Source organism: Odontesthes bonariensis, chromosome 12 (genome assembly GCF_027942865.1).
Source record: "Odontesthes bonariensis isolate fOdoBon6 chromosome 12, fOdoBon6.hap1, whole genome shotgun sequence".
NCBI classification, from domain to species: domain Eukaryota; kingdom Metazoa; phylum Chordata; class Actinopteri; order Atheriniformes; family Atherinopsidae; genus Odontesthes; species Odontesthes bonariensis.
This window is the reverse complement of record NC_134517.1, coordinates 30961515-30981918: the sequence shown is the minus strand read 5'-3', so window position 1 is coordinate 30981918 and position 20404 is coordinate 30961515. Positions and strand designations below refer to the sequence as shown.

The following is a 20404-nucleotide window of genomic DNA, read 5'->3' as shown; positions in this document are numbered from 1 at the left end:
TGTGGTCACGAGGTATATAACTTTGTTACTACAACGAGGGCACGAGACTACTAAATCGAGCGCACGATTTAGGTAAACATGCGCACGTTGTATTTCAACGAGAGCACGTTTTGGTTAAATGAGAGCGCACTTTGCAAAGTGAAGACACGTTTCAGTAAATTGTGCTCACGAGGTATATAACGTGAGTACGACTGTATTACAGCGAGTACGCGACATTAGTAATTCGAGCGCACGATTTAGGTAAACGTGCGCTTGCTATATTTTAAGGAGAGCACGGTTTGGTTAAATGAGAGCCAAGAAATGGACTTAATCAGGGTTTACCATGGGCTAGGTATGGAATACAGGAATATTCTTTCAACCTTGGCGTCCAGTCATGGCATCATCATGAGCCTAGTTGACTCAAAGTACTTCACACACCCTCACCTGTTCTCAAGGCTGCCTTGTAAGGCGCCCAAGTCAGGGCTGTAGCCAAATGAAAATCCTATAATATTTATTTGCATTCGTTATTTTTTTCCCCAGGATGAATTGAACAGCATCCAAGACACATGGAATGCACATCGCATCCGTCCGTCCAGAAACCCAGGTGTTCCGGCTGGAATACCGGATATAATGCACCTGGCTCCGCATCTGTGGGGGGCTGAAGATCATCTCTTTCCTCTCGATGAAGCCAATCTGACCGTCTGCAAGAGGAAATGCACCTTCCTTGACTCCATACCATGCGACATCGATGTATTTGATTTTTGCACAGGCATAATGCAAGAACGAGGGTTACAGTTGACAAACAGTCCAGACCAAGCACTTGAATTAAACATTACATTAAGGGACACTGTTCGTCCCATAATACTTGCTTAGGCATACATTCGCCATAGCACAATGCACTTACTGTTCCATTCCAAGCAACTTCCAAATAGATTAAAAAGGTGAGATGCTCACACTGTAATGGTAACAGATTTTGTGGCCACAATTAATACAACGTGCAAACGTTTCAAGCAATTTGGATTTATTGTTGCCATACAGAATGTCGTGGGCACGTCTTACAGATCGTGGGCACACTTTTGTTTATTGTGCTCACAAGGTATATAATGTGGGCACGACTGAGGGGCAGTGAGCGCACGGTTTTAGTAAGACGAGCGCACGGTTTATGTATACGCGCGCACGCTTTATTTAGACGAGCGCACGATTTAATAAAGCGAGGGCACACTTTGAAAAGTGAGAGAACGCTTTCTTGAACCCCCCTGAAAAAGATATTGTTTGATCTCTCCCGGGCTCCGTAAACTAAATCCCCAAACAAGATTTTTATTTTTCCCCCCAACTCAGTGCAACACAGTCATCACATTAACAAAAGCTTTATTCAAAACTAAACTGCCAACATTTCAGTCACTTTTAGTTCAAACTCCAAGAAAATAAGAAAACTGCACTGAGGTCAGATCATCAGCAACTGAGGCGAAGCTCTACTCTGCGTGAAACATAACACTTCTGAAACTCAAACATTTTCTGCTTCCCGCTGACACGTTGCTGCCTAAATACGAAACCAAGACATCTTACAGAGCACAGAAGCATTCCCGACCCGACAAATAAAAAGCTAAAAACAAAACCTCCGCCTTCTGCCACTGCATGTACTTTCTTTATCGCACATTAACAGAAAGTCCTTTAACATTAAGGCCATTTCTTTTGGTTTTGTGCAATTATCAAGCTGGAAAAATTCAACATGCTCATTTAAAAAAAAAATAAAATTCAATCCATCCAGCTGCACCGAGGAACAAGTTTCAATCTAAAACACCAGAAAAATGAAGAAAATAAAGAGCAGCATGAAACTAAAGATTCTTTGCATTCCCTCAGCAGATTACCTGTTTCATCCCGATCAATTACTAATGTTCTGTTTGACAATCTTTAGGTCAGTTCACATTATTCATGCACGGTGTCAATGTGATTCAGTCTGTTTGAGGACGACTGAAGCTTCATGCAGCTCATTCACAATTCAAATTTTGCATCTTTGTAATCGTTTAGCTTTATGCTAATTTTGTGTAGAGATTTGCTTTCTATCTATGTGTGTTTTTATTTGTCTTTGTGGTCATTTGCATTTTTCTATGTAGTTATTTTGCTTCGCTGTTTATCTTTTTCTGTGTGGTGGATGTTTCCATATCGCTTCCCTTTTTTTTCCACCTCTGAAGTCGTCCACCATAGGCCGGAGAGCAATAACCTGGAATAAGATCCCAAATCCAGACGAGCTGAAGAGGGCGTGTCTGGGATGCAGAGCAGGAACAAAACGGGGAAAAAGAAGGAGGAAGTTTAAACATCTTCCTCCATACCTGCCCACAGAAAATCCTATCTGTGCAGACAGAGAGGTAACAGTGGGAAAAAGAGGATCACAGCACTTGTTAACAGATGGCGTAATCCCAGACATGTCACTGAGAAGCATCTCTGCACCCCAGATGTTGAACTGTTGGCTGAAAGTTTCTGTTTTCATGGTCCCTACCAAGAGAGTTCACCTCCGTTACCTGCCAACTTTGGATGTGACATCATCAGCTAAGTTGTTGCCAAGCCACAAAAGCAACATCCTGATCCATTCAAGGCAATTTCATCTCATCACAACCATGTGTCGGGGGAAACTTTGACTTCACAATGTGACATTAAAGATCGAGATCGATTAATTAAAAAGAAAATGTGAGCTCAACGAGAAGCTGTCATGACGGTGTTTCCTATCAGCATTTTAGAATGAAACCCTTTGATTGTAACTCCAGCGCAGCCTCAAAAAATAAATATACATGAAAATAATAATCCTCACTCCACTCATGCTGTCCCACAAACAGTTTTTCCAGCACTGACAACGATGAAACAGCCATCACACTGAAGATAAACAGTTACTCTTTGTACTGTACATCAACATCACAGAAAACTCACATTTTCCCCATCACACACTAAAACAACATTTGTTCTGTTTTCAAACATCACAGACAGAAGTTTGGCTGTAGTTTCCTCCAGTTTCTGAACTTCACCGTTTAGCAGCCAAACTGTCAAACCGCTAAAGTGAAGCAGTCTTCGTCACACTTGGCTGCATACAAAAAACAATTATTAATAACCAGAAATTCAGCAAATTTACAAAACTCTAAGCACAAAGATTCCTTCATAATAGTAATGATCAGAGTTGCTGTTAGTTGTAATGAGCACCATTGCTTTGCTGCCAGTGCTGTCTTGTCAGTTTAGATCCTAAAATGGCACCAACATCTGTCTGTGCCTGTACCAGATGTTAAAACACCAAACTGTGACACTTGAAGTGAGAGAGCCTCAGCTGGTCTAAAGCCCCGTTTGTGAATATCTTTCTGGAGGGAAAGTGATTTTTCAGCCCTGGACTGAGATATGAATACAGCCCAGAGTGTTCACGAGTAACGTTTCACTCCCAAAACAGTCCTAATTACAGAAATTACCTCTTTTTTTGGAGCGTTTTATTTTCCTTCTCCTGCATCTTATCAGCTGGGGGTTAAATTAACTTTTTTGGTGTGTAAATGGGCATTCGAGACACTTTGTCAATCCAATGGAAACATGGCAACACAGTTACAGCTCTCAGGGCTGCCAGCACCTGCAAGCTCATGAATGGCCGGACAAGATGTCAGCTACAGGTGGACACTCTTATTAGCCCCATTTCAGGCTGCATTTGATCATAGTTTTCAAAGTGGTGCCATTAAACATAAAATAATTGAACTACTACCAGTTACTGTTTGTAATCTACAAACATAAATCACCGGATTACTCTGATCCTAAAGATATTCTTTCTTTCTATAATTTCTAAAACAAAATTAAGCTACATTTATTTGCTCTTCTCTAGCATAGTTCAGCTGAACATCCATGTCTGTTACAGATCAGAACTTGGAACTTGAACTCATTATGAGAACAATGAGGTAAACTAGCAAGAACCACAGGGAATATTTTTTTTTCTGGCACTCTGCTTCTGATGTAAATCCTGTCCATGTGTCACGTCTGAAGGAGACAAGCATTTCATTGAAATAGTCTCACGGTGAGATTATTGTATACAGAGTCTGGTGGAGCAGCAACTTTCCCTGAGGAGTAGGGACCTTTAAGGAAACTGTACACGTGTTTCCACAGCAGGAACCAGAAACCGAGTTTCATCCCCTGAAAAAAGTCCCTGCCGGGGCCATCACTTTTTCCAAAAATCCAGATTTTTCACAGGAAATGTTGTGCAGTAGATGCTATCTGACAGCTTCCTCTCAGCTTGTCACTACACAGGGAGCAACTGTTAAGTTCTGGGTGGGACTGCCACATCAGCATGTGTGGCCAGTGATTTCCATCCATCTGTAGTACAGGCCAGTGCCAGGAATTGTCCTGTTTTCTCTTGTGATGGCATTTAGCTGTACTATGTGTGAAGAGATTGAGGTGTGACTGAATTTATTTCAAGTTCTATAAGGATGGCTTTACTTGCTAGTTTCCTCCATTTTGGTGGCAATGTTGCAACGTAACATGACCAACATTAGCTTCTTGTACTGAGAGCTTACCTGTGCATAAATTAGGTCAAGCTAATGCTAAGGCGCCCTCTGCTGGATCACAAAGCAACCTACTTTAACTGTCTGAAGCACTTATAGACTCTACGTTCTGAATTTGAATGGGTCACTAGTGTTTCATGTTTGTCTCAATTTAAAAAAATGTTCAAACTTCAAAAAAAAAAAAAAGTGACAGCCCCAGTCCTTGATCTGGTCTAGTGAGGTTCAGGGACTTTCAGAGATGGGTTTTCAGCCCTGAGTATGACTGACTGGTGAAGTATGTTACCATTTCCCCAGCTGGGAATACAAACAGATTGTTTTGTTCACAGCTTGTGGCTGAAATCAGGATGAGGCACCGAAAGAGATATATTCAGAGGGAATCTGACCCTAACATCCTTTTGAACCGTCAGCGGATTTGGTTCTGCTGTGGTAAATGGCTGGAGGACCTTTAGCCTCAGGGAAGGTTACTGCAACTCTTGCCGTCTTTTGTCTGCCCCTGCTTTAAATGTCTGGCAGCGAGGATGAAAGTTTACACTATATGATCCATATTCCAGCAGAGATGACAGCAATGTTCAGAGCTGGTCCAACAACCTGACGGCAACCTTGATGTGCACAGTGTCACGTGATAAAGAAAGCTTAGACCTGTTTAAAATAATGGGCCAACAGTCTTCCATGACCACGTCTGAAGAGCTACAAATTCATCCAATATAACTTCCATTACAGTGACATGAAATCTACTCAAAACAAATGAGGTATTAATTTAAACTGCAGTTATTTGTAAGGAGGAGGCTGGCAAACTAATTCCACCATTTTTACCTCATCCTGCTTTCTCTGGAAAGCTTCACATTTTATTTACAATAAAAGATTTCTGCATAAAAGGTCCTTCAAGCATATAAAACTCAAACAGTTATCTCTAGCTGCCACCAGAGGTCACCAAACTGCACAGATCCACTTGATGATGATTCGGAGAAAGAAGATGTCCTTTCAGCTTTCAAGTATGGTTTGTTGGTTAAAAAAAAAAAGGTTCCTCCTGGTTCATATTTGAGTTACTCAGAAACGTCAGGCAGCCGTCGAAACCGAGGAAACAGAGCTGGCTGATCCACAGTATCTTATGAAACTCACAAATGCAAGACAGAGATTCAGTGATTCAGCGAAAAATATGTGTCCCAGTCTGCAATCAGCGCTTCGTAAAGGTAAGAAAAAAAGAAAACAACGGATTGAAAATCGTCTGGGAGCCACAGTGAAACAATCAGGTTTCTGCTGCACCAAGAAAACAAAGTTTTCAATAGTTAAATCAAATGAGTCACATTTCAAAAGATGTTCTTCATGCTGCTGGAAATGTTTTCATGCAGTAAAGTGACCAAGTCACTGTTCCAGAAGACTCAGATGACATGTTTACATGCATTGCAGTAATTTGAGTTTGTTTTACACTGGTCAAATAACTCTCAAACTCATGCTCAGAACTGGCTTTTGACTCTAAAGTAGTAGAAGTCGCGGGTATTTATCAGCTCCAGCTCGGATTGGCTTTGATAGGAACACAAAGCCAATATGGTGCACACGGATCATTTATTCTTTATAGAAAAACAATGTCGCTGACTGTAATGTCTCAAAAGGAGGCTCTGATACTGACAGCATTAACTGCCAGACCAAAAGGGAAACTGATTGATTATACCAGTTTGTAAGATAGTTGGCAGCTTATTATCAATCCTAATGTGTGCTTGACTTCCATAGTCCAGTCACAAACTATAAACTGGCCTAATTATCTCAGAAAGGTCCAACACACCCTGCAGGATACAGTATAATGCCATTGTTTATGTTGTTGCAGCTTACAGGCTTATCCCTCTGGGAGGTAGTGGTAGTTACTGAGCGCTGATGGCAAACAAGCAATTACTGGCAATGGGAATTTAGCAGGTGTAAAAAAAAAAACTGTTTACACAAGCTACTTTTGGTGATACTCGTAAAAATTCCCAGTTTACCCCTCGGACATACTGACACTGTACTGATTAACTCAGATTACCTCCAAGATACAACATCACAGTAGGAATATATTTAGATACGCGGGTCCACGAATTTGCTAAATGTCCCAGAATAACTTTTAGTTCCTTGGAAAGAGCTCTGAAGTTTGTCCCTAGAGGAAATAGTTCTGGGGACTTCCAAACGATAACACTGGAACACAAAATGAAGAGCAAACTAATGTGTTTTCCGTGCTGTGACGAAGATGATTTTAAACTTTTTTTTATAGTTTTTCAGCTGATCACACACCTTTTAGCACTCGTTTAGTATTAATTAAAAAAAAAAGAATCATTAGCCTGTAATCTATACGGGTTAGGGTTAGAGGGTTTAGTGAATTAGCTGCCACATAGCCGTTTGCCATGTTGATAACTGTATCTTTGCCGGTGGCAACTTCCTGGCCTTCAGAAGCCTGTCTGGGCATGCATGGCAGGAAAATTGCTCAGGAGAACTCAGGTGTCCTTAATCCCAAACCCTGATAACAGTGACCAGGTTTCTCAGCTAAACGAAAGCGGACTGTAACCCGGTTACTGAAGTGCATGTAAACACACACCGATCGACACCTGAATGGAACTTCAGCAAAAGGAGAGAGATATAGTTACAGCTGTGTGATCACTGATACGATGGAGCTGAAGAACGGAAAAAAAAGAAGAACGAAAGAGCAAATGTCCTGAGAAAAGAAAGACAAAGGGAAAAACTGAATTTAGGAATAAATAAAGAGCTAATAAAAGAAAGTGAAAAAAAAATAGAGCTTTTCAGCTTGAAGACAGAGAGAAGGAAACGAAAAGGAAGGAGGAGGGAGAAGATGACCTGGCCAAATCCTCTGAGGAATACAGTACAGAAGAGAGTTCAGCTACCTTGGAGTGCAAGAGTGTGTGTGTGTGTGTGTGTGTGTGTGTGTGTGTGTGTGTGTGTATGTACTTGTTTTTCTATGTTCATAAGGTCCAAAAACAAGGAAAACACTATACTTGTGAAATCCAATGTTTTTTGTGGGGACAAAATGGTGGGTTCACATGTTTAAATGGATCTTTTAGGGTTAAAAATTTGTTTTAATGGATAGATTTAGTGTCAGGTATTTAGTTGTGATGGTTAGGTTTAGGGTAAGGGGCAAGGGAATGCATCATGTCAATGGGGAAACACCACAAAGATAGAAAAACAAGTTTGTGTGCGTGTCTGTGTATGTATTGGTGTGTGTGTGTTATCAGCTGTAGTGGCAGAGCTGCAGTCCGGCCACCAGAGGAAGCAGGTTGAGAATCAGGAGCCACAGAGTGATGGCGAGTCCTGGAGAACTGGAGCACGGATCTGAAACAAACAAACAGAGATGTGTTATGTGTAGACACAACACTGGTTACACCCTCGAGTTAGATGTCATTTTCATGCCTGGATGATTCATAGACCAGAGTTAAGCTGCTTAGCAAACAGCTACAAGGACGGGACTGAAGAAGCAGCCAATGTCCAAAGCAAAACTTTGAAAGACACTCAGAAAGCCTGAAGAACTACTGCTCAAGACCACTTTAAAATAAAGTCATTCGACTGTGTATAGTCTTTGGAATCAATCGCTGATTGATGAGATCATAGGGACACTGACCAATGGGGTTGCTCCTGGAGATGTTGAAGGGTGGGAGCTGGTGTGGGAGAGGGCAGTCGTCACAGAAGTCGGTGCAGGCGGGGCAGATCAGGACGCCGTTGTAAACCCAGTCGTTGACCCGGACGCTGACGCTCAGCAGCTGACCTTTCCGGGTGCACTGAAAGGAGCGATCCTGAATGTACACCATCAGGCCCTGAGGTGAGCACGACACCTGCACAGACACAAAGACACAAGAAACTTTTATCTTTGGGTTTCATCTCTGCTTTTTGAAAAATTAAGTATTCAATCTTTTTCAACGGAAATATTGACCTCTCTAAAACTTCCAGCTCAACAGACTCAATTCTTTACCCCACGATTCAATTAGTTTATTTCATGTTTAGCATGTTCAAAGGTTAAAGGAACAGATCTGCTCGGTGTTTAGCATAAAGACTGAGAGCATGTCCTCTATCCTGCGTCTAATTGCTCGTCTTTAATTTCTAAGATACATCTTATACGAAATATCAGCACAAGCATAAATCATCAAGTTCTCTGCTGACGAAAAGTACATGAAACTGAAAGCAAAGAGCTAATATCATGCTGAGTGAATCTAAACCCATTGAAGACAGTTGCAACATATGCATGTTTTCCCTTTCAGCCCAAAAATAAAGTATTTATGTGTTTCTCACTTTCAACTTTGTAAAAATGTTGATGAGGACTAGTCGAGGCAAAAAAAAACTATAAGGTTTAAGCCTCTGAAATAGAAGTTTCTTTATTGATAATACTACTACTACTACTACTACTACTACTACTACTACTACTACTACTACTACTAATAATATGTTATTATGGTATGAGAGACAGCTCTTTTAGGCACATTTTCATCAGGAATCAGTTATTAAAACACACATCGCAGGACGTAACAGTGACAGGACGGTTAATAACACCCCTGAAAACTTGCGTCACAATTCCTCCGTCACATATTACCAGTGTTTGTCTATGTAATGGCAGTTATCCATGCTGCACCAATGATGCATTCATCACAACTTCCCCATTTCTACTGGTAAAAATTGAAGAACGGCAGTTGTAGATCTGACTTTTCTTTTTACAGAAACCATTAAACAAAGTACTGGTAGAGCCTTAGTAGCCCATCTATTCCTTTAATTTAATTAACTATATAACTTGTGGTGAGCACAAAGCAAGAGTTTCAACTTGCCATTTCTGATGTGCAGCAAATGCGGTGTCGTTTGAAATTAAAGTTAGGCAGAGATAAAGAGGGAGAAGGCTGTATCTCGCTTTGGATAGAAGCGTCTGCAAAATGAACGGAATGTAATGTAATGGATAACAGAGTTTTTGAGTTGGTCGAGGCCTGACACACCCAAATATATGCTCTCAAGTACATAAAAAAAATAGATTTTTGCATAAGTCCCGGAGGAAGGAGCTTGGGCTTAGTGGGTGACACCAAACTGCCAGAAAGTGAGGCACCTTGTAGCATCCGGAGCCCCAGTCCGGGTACGTCATCTTCCGGGTGCACTGCTCCATCACAAAGGCTGACTTCTGGTACAGACACACAGAATCCGGCCCATACTGCTCTGCTCCATAATTCTTCCACCAGTCTAAATGCACACAGAAAGAGCCAACTCATTATACAGGAAGCACCAACATCAAGAGTACAAACAGCTGTTTAAAACTTATTTTATCAACATTTTAACCGATGAATGTGTCAGTATGATGTGCTGAACAATTCATGCAACCTTTCCCAATCTAACACCGAGGCCAGCTGAGAAAACATCCGCATATTCAACGGAGTGAAATGTGAAATTTAGCTCATTTCTCTGTGCTCATCATCAAACTGGAGTGAGAAACATGTTACACCAGTGTAACAGTGTGCCTTAGTGACAGAGGGATGATATGTATTAGTAGCAAAATAATTTTTTACGTTTTTTTGCCCCTCGGTGTGAACGCTACCTGGCTGGTTCTCAGACACTCTGCAGTAGGAGTTTCTCTGGTATTCTCCGCTGAGGTGCCAGCTGAACTCCTGGCTGAAGGGACAGTAGTCTGCGATCTCCACGGCGCCCCCATACAACGACAGCTGGTCAGCAGTTACGTCAGGGATCCGATCAAAATACTGACACAGAAAACACACACACAGACATGCGTACAGCACACTGACCAACAGCAGATCTCCCTTACAGGACAGTAATATAGCATATAACACGCTGAAGTAGATCTGTATAGAAGCAAAGCATGCATTAGAAGAGAAGTGAAAGTAATCATTTGACCTTTTTAGTTACTTTCTAATCTAAAATCTAACATCTATTACAAATCTAGTTTATATGGCATGTTTTCTTGTGGTTAAAGTGGCTTTTCACCACGAGGTTGTTAATACCAGGTGGATCAGAAAAAATTGTTTCACAACACGTGGCTTAAACCTTAAAGGAGACTGTCAGGGCACCGAGAAGTGCCCAGTCCACCTCTGCTCGGCTTGTTCTTGAACATCATCACCTCACAGTGCTTTCTCCCACAGCTAATCGTTTCCCTCGTGTACCTGGTACTCCAGCGGCAGGTCCTGAGAGTATTTCTGGAGGTTGCAGACAGCCACGGCCAGCTGGTCTTGTCTGCAGGTGAGCTGCAGAGGAGAGGCTCGCACTGTGTCGCAGTACGGGGTCACAGGGTGTCGTCTGCAGCGACACATTCAACACATTCAACACGGGTAAGGTGACGCACTGCACAGCTTCTGAGAAGCTGAAATCTAAAGATGTGTTAGATTATGCACTCCTCCTGCTTGAAAAAATAACAAAAAAAAAAGCTAATTAACTATCTAAATAGCTGCAAGATGTACTCAAATAAAGTATTTAAAATGGTACTTTAGGGAAAACACTTACTTTTCCTGCCTGACTGCTGGCTAATAGAAAAAACTAGCTGACCAAAAGGGATAGAATTTCATTTGGAGCTCAATGACAGTCTGAGCTAGGACACAGCTGATGTTTTTCACAACCAAAATCTGAGTGTTACTAGCAGCTTTACACAGCAGCTGTTCTTTGTGGTTATAAGGGTTGGAAACAGCAGAAATGCTTCATTAATCTGACCTCTGTCTCTGTCTGTCCATCCAGAACTTGCAGCTCTTCATTACAAAGTCGCAGCCGAAGCCGCGGCCCCAGTCCAGCCTCTGAGCCAGACTGTAGTTGGCTCTGTACCAGCCGCTGTCCTCCATGATGGCCAGCGTGAGCCGAGAAAACACCCGGTTCTGGGTGTGGGAGCCCGTCATCGCCTCATTCTGAGGATGTAAACAGCAAACAAACATGAAGATGAAGATAAAAAAGAAAATCAAACCGTTTGGTGCTGAAAGGCAGCAGAGAGGACATATATCGACCTCCAGCAGTCTCTTCTCCCAGTGATTGAGTTCAGTTCCCGTCCCCCCCTGGTTCTCCAGCTCCATCCCCTCCAGAATGGGACAGTTAAAATGTCTCCGGGCCTCCTCCTGGAATAGAACAACAAACACAGCTCAGACGCTTCTCCTCACAGCCTGTAATACGGCTGCAGTTCCATTTACTCAACTCACTCTAACCTGCTGTAAATCACACATAAGATTCCTCACAAAACAAGTCATTATTGTGAGCTGGACACATATTTGAAATACTGAGCGGGTTTTAAGGGCACATGTCAGGAGACCCTGGGCCTCAGCCTCAGTATGAGGTGACTGTTACTCTTTCTGTAAAGTAAGACAGCTCCGTTAAAAGACCAAAAAGAAAGAAAAGCAGTTGTAAAAAAAACTACGATATGACTCACAAAACAGCCACAGAGAGCTGCGGAGTGAGGCCAAAGAGATGCTAAATGACATCAAGACAACGATAAATGGCCATAAAGAGATTCAAAAAGACTCTAAATGGAAAAAGAAAGAAACCCCACACAATCACAGAGGTTTTTTTAAAAAAATGACAGAAATATCAACTAATATATGCAAAACTACCACAAAGAGACTCAATTGGACAGCAGAGACAACCTGTGCTTGCATACAAGCAGCACAGGACTGGATTAACGAACTCCATTATCAATTTTGTACCGAATTTAAGATTAAAACTGCATCTCACCAAAACGCGAGGAGTGACGAGGACGTGCACGTGGTGTCGGACCATCACTCCGCCTCTGATGTCCCACAGCCTGCTGACTCTCCTGATCACCGCCTCACTCCACTGGTACAGACCCAGGCTGCCACACAGGATTAAGATTACAAATGAGAGCTGGTGCCATCTGTAGAAGGATTCTGGCTAAAAACAGCACATGTTTAAAACAGACGTGCTTTCTGAAGCCGAAAGCAGGAGGGAGTGCTGACTATTTTGCAAAAGGCATTCACTCTTTCTGTCTTGAGGAGGTGAGCAAGCGGCAGGGCAGACACATGTTCATGGTTCACAGACTGTATAACAGCAGACTGAGATGATTTGGCATCGGGTCAAATTTGACATGAACTGTATTCACCTCTCATTAAAGGGGGGCAGGCCGCTGGCGAAGCGAGGAGTCAGAGGTTTGCCCTCATCGTCGTGGTAGAAGGCGAACAGACCAGCTGAAAACCCCTGAAGGATGGAGGAAAAGAGCACAGAGCTTTAACTTAAAATATTCTGTCTGAAGCCGAATCACATCAACATTTATTCATAAATCTGTCTTCCAGTGAAGTAAATGTATTTTATTTATACAGCCCTTTACAAACAATCATTATGATGTACCAAAGTGCTTTACAGGAGGAGTAAGTAAAAACAAATAAAAACAATAAAAGAACACTGAAAGCAATAAAATACAACAAAATCAAATAAGATAAAATAAGATAAAAGTGTCATCATACTACTGGGCATTAAAAGCAATCCTAAATAAGTAGGTTTTTAGCTTAGATTTGAAGAAGCAGCTCTGCTATTGAGGGTGAAGTAAAACGTCACACTCTGTAACAGACTGATCGATTGGTGGGAGTAACATAACAACAGCATTAGTACCCTGCACCTGACCTGGGAAGAAGGAACAAATATCCCATTTTGTTAAGATGGAAGCATTGCAAAGCAGTACCGTGATATAAAAAGTTGAAAACATCTGACAAAATGTCCCCTGGGAGTGCTGTGCTAAAGCTTCAGCACAGTGATCTTTGATGTTTCCACTAAGATCAGAAAGTATCTTACCAGAGCATGGATGATCTCATGTTTGACGGTGGAGAGCATCCCTTCGAACTCCTGAGGCTGGGAGGAGATCATGGCAGGACACAGGTTGGCGTAACCTGCTATAGGCCTAAAACACACAGACACACTTCAGCTTACTAAGATTTAACTAACTGTACACCAAAGAAACAGTTTGTATATGTATATGGGGAAACTTTCAGAGAGTAGTAAACTTTACAAGTTAAAGGAACATTCTGTGTTGATATTTTTCGTCTCACCTGTCCAGCTCTGCCTCCAGCTGGCAGTATGCAGCATAGGCCACGATGTTCTCCTGTCCGCAGCGCTCTGTGGTGATGCCACTGACGTAGAGCACAAAGTCAGACCCTTCCACCCCCGGGCCATCCGTGGGTCCCACGGGGCCACATGATTTCCCAGACTCGCTGCATACCTTGCATTGCTGAAATAGAAATACACCAAACATGAGTGTGCACAGAAACCAAAATCTTATGGTGGCAATCCACAAGGGATGAACCTAAAATGCACATCTGTAGGTTATGGCCTCTTTCAGCCACTTGGGGGCGATCTCACAAAAACATGCAGAGGAAACGGAGCTGTATCTTGCTCTTAGTTGTGTTAGTGCTGTAGTTTTCCTTTAGCTTTGCTCTGTGGTCTGCTTTGCATAGGAGGGAAACAGTTAAATTACGAAGACTGTCCAATACAACTATGCTAATAATTACAGTTTTTGGTGCTTGTTCCTCTTTGTTGTGAAATCAGAAGCAACAACAAACAACAGAAAGAGAGGCTTGAGAACTATTACCAGCTTCTGCCGAGTCTCTACAGTAACAATAATCTGATGAACAACTTGACAATAACCTTGCTCCTCAGGGCTGCTGCAGTTAGTTGGTGGTTTGATTCCCAGTTCTTTGGTTCCTCCTGCCCACATATCAAAATGCCCTTAGGCAAGATGCTTAAGCCTCTAGCATGGTTGCCGCGTCGGCTTGCGCGAGCGGTTTTGATGACGTCACAATTTCGTGCCGGCTATTTATAGTAGTTGCACTTTTCTCCTTCACAGAGGTGTCGCTGCTACGTGAAGGTTACCGCTACTCTACAACCAAGAAAGTCGAGAAGAAAACAATGCCACTGTCAAGAGCAGGAACACTGTCATTAATGATGCTGCCGCAGTATCTGGAAGATGAAATGCTTCGTGTGTTTCTGCGTTTCACGAAGTTCGTGAGCCAAGACAATTCAGTCAATAGAGGTGATGGTCTGAAGCCCCCGGCATCACCACTTCGAGTCTCTGCCCTCTTCTTTGCCTTCACGTATCTGTCCCGTAGCTTCTTCCACAGACTCTTACAGAACTCTCCCTCTTTCCCCAAAGTTCTGCCAATCTCTGTCCACGAGTTTTGGGAGTTTATGTGCTCCCTGTGCTGTTTCACTGCAGTTTCGTACAGGTGCTGTACAAACGCACCTCCTGACTGAGCCTACTCTCACATTGGTCCATCCGGTTTGTCGTTCTCGGCGCAGCCAAGTTACAAAATTCGACTGGTGCACGACAACGCGCTGCGCTGCCTTTTCATGGAGTGCGCCAGGCCTGAAACGTCATTTTGACGCCACGGGTCGGCTGCGCCGTGAGCGACGCGTCAACTGTAAATCCAGCTTCATACGCAACACGTCGGTGTGGCGTTTTCTTACCTGCAGGTGGTGCTGTGGCACAATGACGGGGCCACACCTGGTGACGTTTGCACAGGCATCCTGGCAGTAGCGATGAGGGTCATCTCTCTTCCTCATGTACTGGTTGGTTGAACATTGTCTGAGAGGACAGAGATAACAAACACACATGTTAAACAAATAGACAGTTTAAGCTGTGACATCCCTGACTTCACAACCACCGATGTCAGAGTCTAATTTCAAAGGCTTTAAAAGACATCCATTGGGGAAATCAAACAACACGACTGTTTTGAGTTTCTCTTTTGCAAGCTGACTTTCAAAATTTTGAAATAGTAACTGAACAAACTGGTTGGCTTGTTTTATTGTATTATGTATCACAAAATGACAACAAAAAACGGCCATAAAAATTGGCCCGCTCCTCATCTTTTCTGGACGTTTCAAGGGCTTCAACTTCACCGATGAACTCATTGGTGATCGCATTCAAAAATATGATATACAACCCCAATTCCAAAAAAGTTGGGACCTTATGTCATTTGTAGATTACAAACAGAATGCAAAGATTTGCAAAACTCATAAACCGGTATCTTAATAACTATAGAGAACAGAAAATTAATCAAATGTTTAAAATGAGACATTTTACTTTCCCATGAAAAATATATGATCATTTAATGGCAGCAACACGTCTCAAAAAAGCTGGGACGGGGCCACAAAAGGCTGGAAAACCAGTAGGTACTAAAAACGAAACAGCTGGAGGAACATCTTGCGACTAAATAGGTTAAGTGGCAACGGGTCAGTAAGATGATTGAGAATAAAAAGAGCACCTTACAGCGGCAGAGTCTCTAAAGATGGGCTGCATCTACGAATAGGGGAGCAATCTGGGAAAAATGTTCCTAAACATAAAATTGTATGGGCTCAGGAACACTTCCAGCAGAAATCATTGTCTGTGAACACAGTTAACCTAGGATCCACAAAAACAGGTTAAAGCTCTTCCATGCAAAGAAGAAGCCATAAATGAACATGATACAGAAACACCACCGTCTTCTCTGGGCCAGAATCCTACTAAAGTCCTTCTGGGCTAGAATCCAATATCAGACAAGAATGGGACAACATTCCTCTTCCAAAGGCTCAGCAGCTGTCCTCCTCAGTTGGCAGATATTTACAGACTGTTGTTAGAAGAGCAGTGTATCAGCAGCCCTATCCCAACTAACTTTAGATGTGTTGCTGCCGTCAAATATTTTGTGAGAAAGTCAAAAGTTTCATTTTTAGCGTGTGATATGTCTTCCTTTGGTTCTATTTGTTTACATTGTACACAGTGTCCAAACCTTGTTGGAACTGGAGTTGTAGCTGGAAAATATGTTAAAAGTTAAAATGCAGTCCCAGAGAGTAATACACATCTATACAAAGACCACAGAGGCAACAGCGACCACTTTCAGAGCTGTAGCTGGACTTAAAGTAAGCGTGATGTGAACCTGCATCATCATTAAAGTAACAAAGCCATGAATACACCAGTTATTATAATAAAATCAAACAATCTTCAGTGGTCTGGAATGCTCCATTTTGTTTAATGGCCTCATTCGTCACATTTTATGTCAAAATAAATCAATTCAAGCAATAAGTTCATATTATTTGGTAATCAAACTATAAAATCTTGTTCAGACTTAATGTTTATTGGGCGGGCTACGCACCTGCTGAGCAGTACTGGTCCCACCCTGCGTCTCACGCTGAAAGCCCTCTGCAGGTAGTCGATGGCCTGAGGAAACAGCTTATCCTGAGGAGGGACACACACAGTAACGCTTGTCAGCTGAGAACCAAAACATCTGCAAGTCTGTGGGTGATGCCACAGGTGTCACAGCCAGATAGTAGAATTTGTACGTTCACAAAACTGCCAAAAAAAAAAAAGATCAATTAACTGATTAAGTAAATAAAGCCCAAGCATGTAAAGATGTCAGGTGTCTTCTCACCTTCACTAGTCTCCTCTTGTCTGCTGAGAGCCTGTAGAGAGAAGAAGAGAGTGCATCTGTTTTTAAGAGTTTAATCAAATCTAAGACAACAGCTTTAAAGTTGTTTTCTGGGAGCTGACCAAAAGGAATTAACTGATAAATATCTTGCTCTGGTGACAATTGTCCCGTATACCTTTTTAGAGCGTCAATACACTGTCCAGGTTCATGTAAGTGATGCAGTACTTACTGATCAACACTGCTGTCATAATTGATCTTTATCTTTAGCTGCAGGTCGTCAGGTGAGCTTCTCTTTGTCAGGCGTTCAGGCTTCAAGTACACGTGATGAACAACCTACAAGAAGCCAAGAGAAACAATAACAGTCCACAAATCTCCACAAGTAAATACCAGCTACGGTAGAGCGAGGTTGGAACTATTATATACAGGTAAATAAGTTTGTTAGATACATGTCCAGCATAGAGCAGAGGTGAGAGGCTTTATTTATCAACTGTGATATGCTTACTGTGTGTATTAATTAACAAATGTGTGTTAATAGAAAGTTTTTGGTTAAAGTTAAACTCTCCAAGACGGCGTTTTCATCCTAAAGAGACATTCTCATTACTTTATTTTCAGCTAACACACAGGGACTGACTGGGATTTGTTTCTATTTTATTTCAATCTCCTAAAACCCAAGCTTAGACTCTGTGTGCACTTTTAATTTCTCAAAGCTACATGGGATGTGTAGCATCTAATAAGTATAAAACCTAAACATTGTCTCTATACAGGAAGTAGTTTTTGAGATTTAAAAAAAAAAAATCCTCATATGGAGAAACAGGGTCTCTTTTGGTTAATGCCCCAAATTTGCGAATAAAAACTTTAGATAATGAGTAGATGTACATTTTTATTCTGAGGAAGCCTTCCTGGACTGAGAAACCATGGTTGAAGGCAACAATTAAAACTAATGCACTCTAAAATCACTGCCTTCAAAGTGTAAAAAGACCTAAAAGAGGCTGTGATCCAACAGTATCAGGCTAGCTGCGAGTTAGCCTGTTAGCTTGCTAGTGAACAACTAGTGTACAGAAACAGATTTTTATTGAAAGGAATGGGTGGTTGTCAAGCGACATTTTCAATAAAAAATGAGCTCAATAAAATGTATTTTCAAGTATAATACGTAACAATACCAAAAGGTAAGTTAATTATCAACCGCAACTCGATGGCTAGCTTAGCTCCTCCACTGTGAGATTATTGGATCAGCGAGGCTCACCTCGCTGGGAGACGGGACACGGTGTTTGCAGGAACCGTGACAGCTCGCTAGTGCAGCCAGGAGGGAGAGGATGAGGGCAGGGCCGAGGAGGAACCATGCAACGGACGGCTTGCCATCCCCGTTCAGCCTCGGCTCCATCCTCTGACTTGCCCGACGAGCGGGGCTTGGCAGCCCGAAGTCAACAGAACCACCGCCGGTCTCGGTCCGGTCCCCTTGGTGCTCGTTTCATTCATCGCTTTCCGGGTGAATTATAACATATTAGCATCCTGCAAAAATTATCGACGTTTCAGTTTTGTACGTCTTAGGTGAAGAAACAGCTGTGATGGCAGTAACGCCGGCTGGTTAATGCCTAAACGGACGACTGACAGCTGCGGCGGGTCCTGGTTTGTTGCTCGGTGTCAGCTGAGAGGAGAGCACCGGCGCTCCGAAGATCGTCTGTAAATGGGATGAGCCACTCAAACATAATACAAGAGTCCCAGTACTACGAAGATCGTCTGTTAACACAATGAGCTATTCACAGCTGGAGAAGACATGCATGTGTATTTTGTACTTCTCGTGTACGGTGTAACCCGCTGGATGGCGCAAAAATACAAAAGTTAACTCAAATCGGCCCTTTTACATTTAGAATGGAGTCCATGAGAATGCAAACTGAAAGAACTTTTTAGGTGTTTGTTGGGAAAAACATAAAAAGTTTGTAGATGATTCTTGCTTGTGACAGTATGCAGTTTGTCTTGGGTATCAGATTAGTCATTGTTGTCATGAAATCAGAAAACCTAGTTTAGAAAAGAGTATACAAAAGAGAACTTGTACATCTAAAGTGGGAGAATGTTTTAAGAATACTGTACTTTACTCTAAACTAAAATGTTTATTTGGAGTTACTCTCGTTAATCCACTTTTATTTCTTGTGGAAGGTTTGCAGTCTTTTTCTCTTCTTGTTTGTCTGATTCCCACGCTCTGTGACACAGACACTGTAACTTGGCTGATGAACATCAGAGAGACGAGGTAAATGTGATTAGTTTTGGAGGCTCCAGCTTAACTGAGACAATTTCTGATTGCTGTAAGTGACTAATCAAAAGCCATGTCTGATTACATTAGCTCGTCTGGTAGGGCACTTCAAATAACTTCAAATAACATCTGGCTGCTACACTTTAGACTGTGATATTCAACCACAGCATATGTTTCCAGGTGCTTTAGTACTACTGTTTGCATAGAGAAGTAGCAAAAAGCCTTGAAAAGTCAGTGGCTTTCATTACTTCCATATCATGACCTTATTACTTCGTAGAAATGCAGCCGAGAGGATCTCACACTGCGAGGCTAGTGCAGATGTAGGTTGTTTTTTCTAGGTATGTCTAGAAACGAGCTGAGTCAAACTGACTCCCTGAATCCATGGGAGCATTTTACATCCGGTTTCTGATGCCTTTTCACACAAGTTGACACTTTTAATGATAAATATAACTAGTTCAAAAAGTACAGTTAATAATAACTACTACATTTAGTCATTATAACTTAATGGGGTGTTGAAGGCTTTTAGGGAAAAATCAGTGCACTTGCATATTCAGCATCAGCCATAAGGTTAAAATCACAGGCAAGTAAAATGAGAAACACTGCTCATCTTGTAAAAATGCAATGTTCTGCTTGGGAAACATGCACCTTTCTATTCACATGGATGACTTTTTAGCAAACTAGTCACTCGTCTGCAGTAATTGTGTCCCTCAGCAGGACAGCAGAGAGCCTCTATACTCCTTATACACCAATCTAATGGCATCTGTGGGAAAGACCCCTCCAAGGTATCTATTGCTAAGTTCGACATTCATGACTCTCAAGGACATGTTTCTTTTTTGTCCACACCCTGGCTGGTCAGAGCTGTTTTTGGCGGCATGAGAAGGACTTACCCAGTATTAGGCCGGAGGTCATAATGTTACAGCTAATCTCCTGTGATTCCCTGACAATCCAGTAACATGCTTGGTTATATTTGTGCCGAAATCCGCTCTTTCATCGTAATAACTGGGCGTTTCTCCTCAGTTTTGTCTGTGTTGTGGTCCCTGACATTTTTCAGACCCTAAAGAGAAAATCAGTCCCGTCTACAAACCACAGGCACATTAAAACGCCTCCCAGCCCGCGTCCCAACCCAAAACTTAAATAGACATTGTTGTAAAGTTTTGGTGGTTTCAGCTCCTCTTTCATTTGTGTCTTCTCTGACGTTAAAGAGTCGAGTTTTGATTATTTGAAAAGAAAATAATGAACACAAGTATGTCAGAGGCTCCCACTTCACCCAAAAGGAGACGGTATTATGTTACTGAGCATGTGTTCATGTGTCACACATAAAAGGA

General features: G+C 42.1%; 1 protein-coding gene across 1 annotated transcript; it reads right to left on the bottom strand.

Moving 5' to 3' along the window:
- Nucleotides 1–1330: 1330 nt before the first annotated feature.
- Nucleotides 1331–18462, bottom strand: lmln (leishmanolysin-like (metallopeptidase M8 family)). Its single transcript, XM_075480092.1, has 16 exons — nt 18075–18462; nt 17061–17164; nt 16835–16865; nt 16559–16641; nt 14898–15015; nt 13484–13662; nt 13230–13335; nt 12544–12638; nt 12159–12276; nt 11441–11548; nt 11157–11344; nt 10616–10748; nt 10036–10195; nt 9553–9683; nt 8092–8302; nt 1331–7805 (listed from the first exon to the last, which is right to left on the bottom strand). Exons 1-16 carry the CDS (start codon nt 18210–18212, stop codon nt 7705–7707), a joined length of 2004 nt encoding a protein of 667 aa, XP_075336207.1. The 5' UTR covers nt 18213–18462; the 3' UTR covers nt 1331–7704.
- Nucleotides 18463–20404: the final 1942 nt, after the last annotated feature.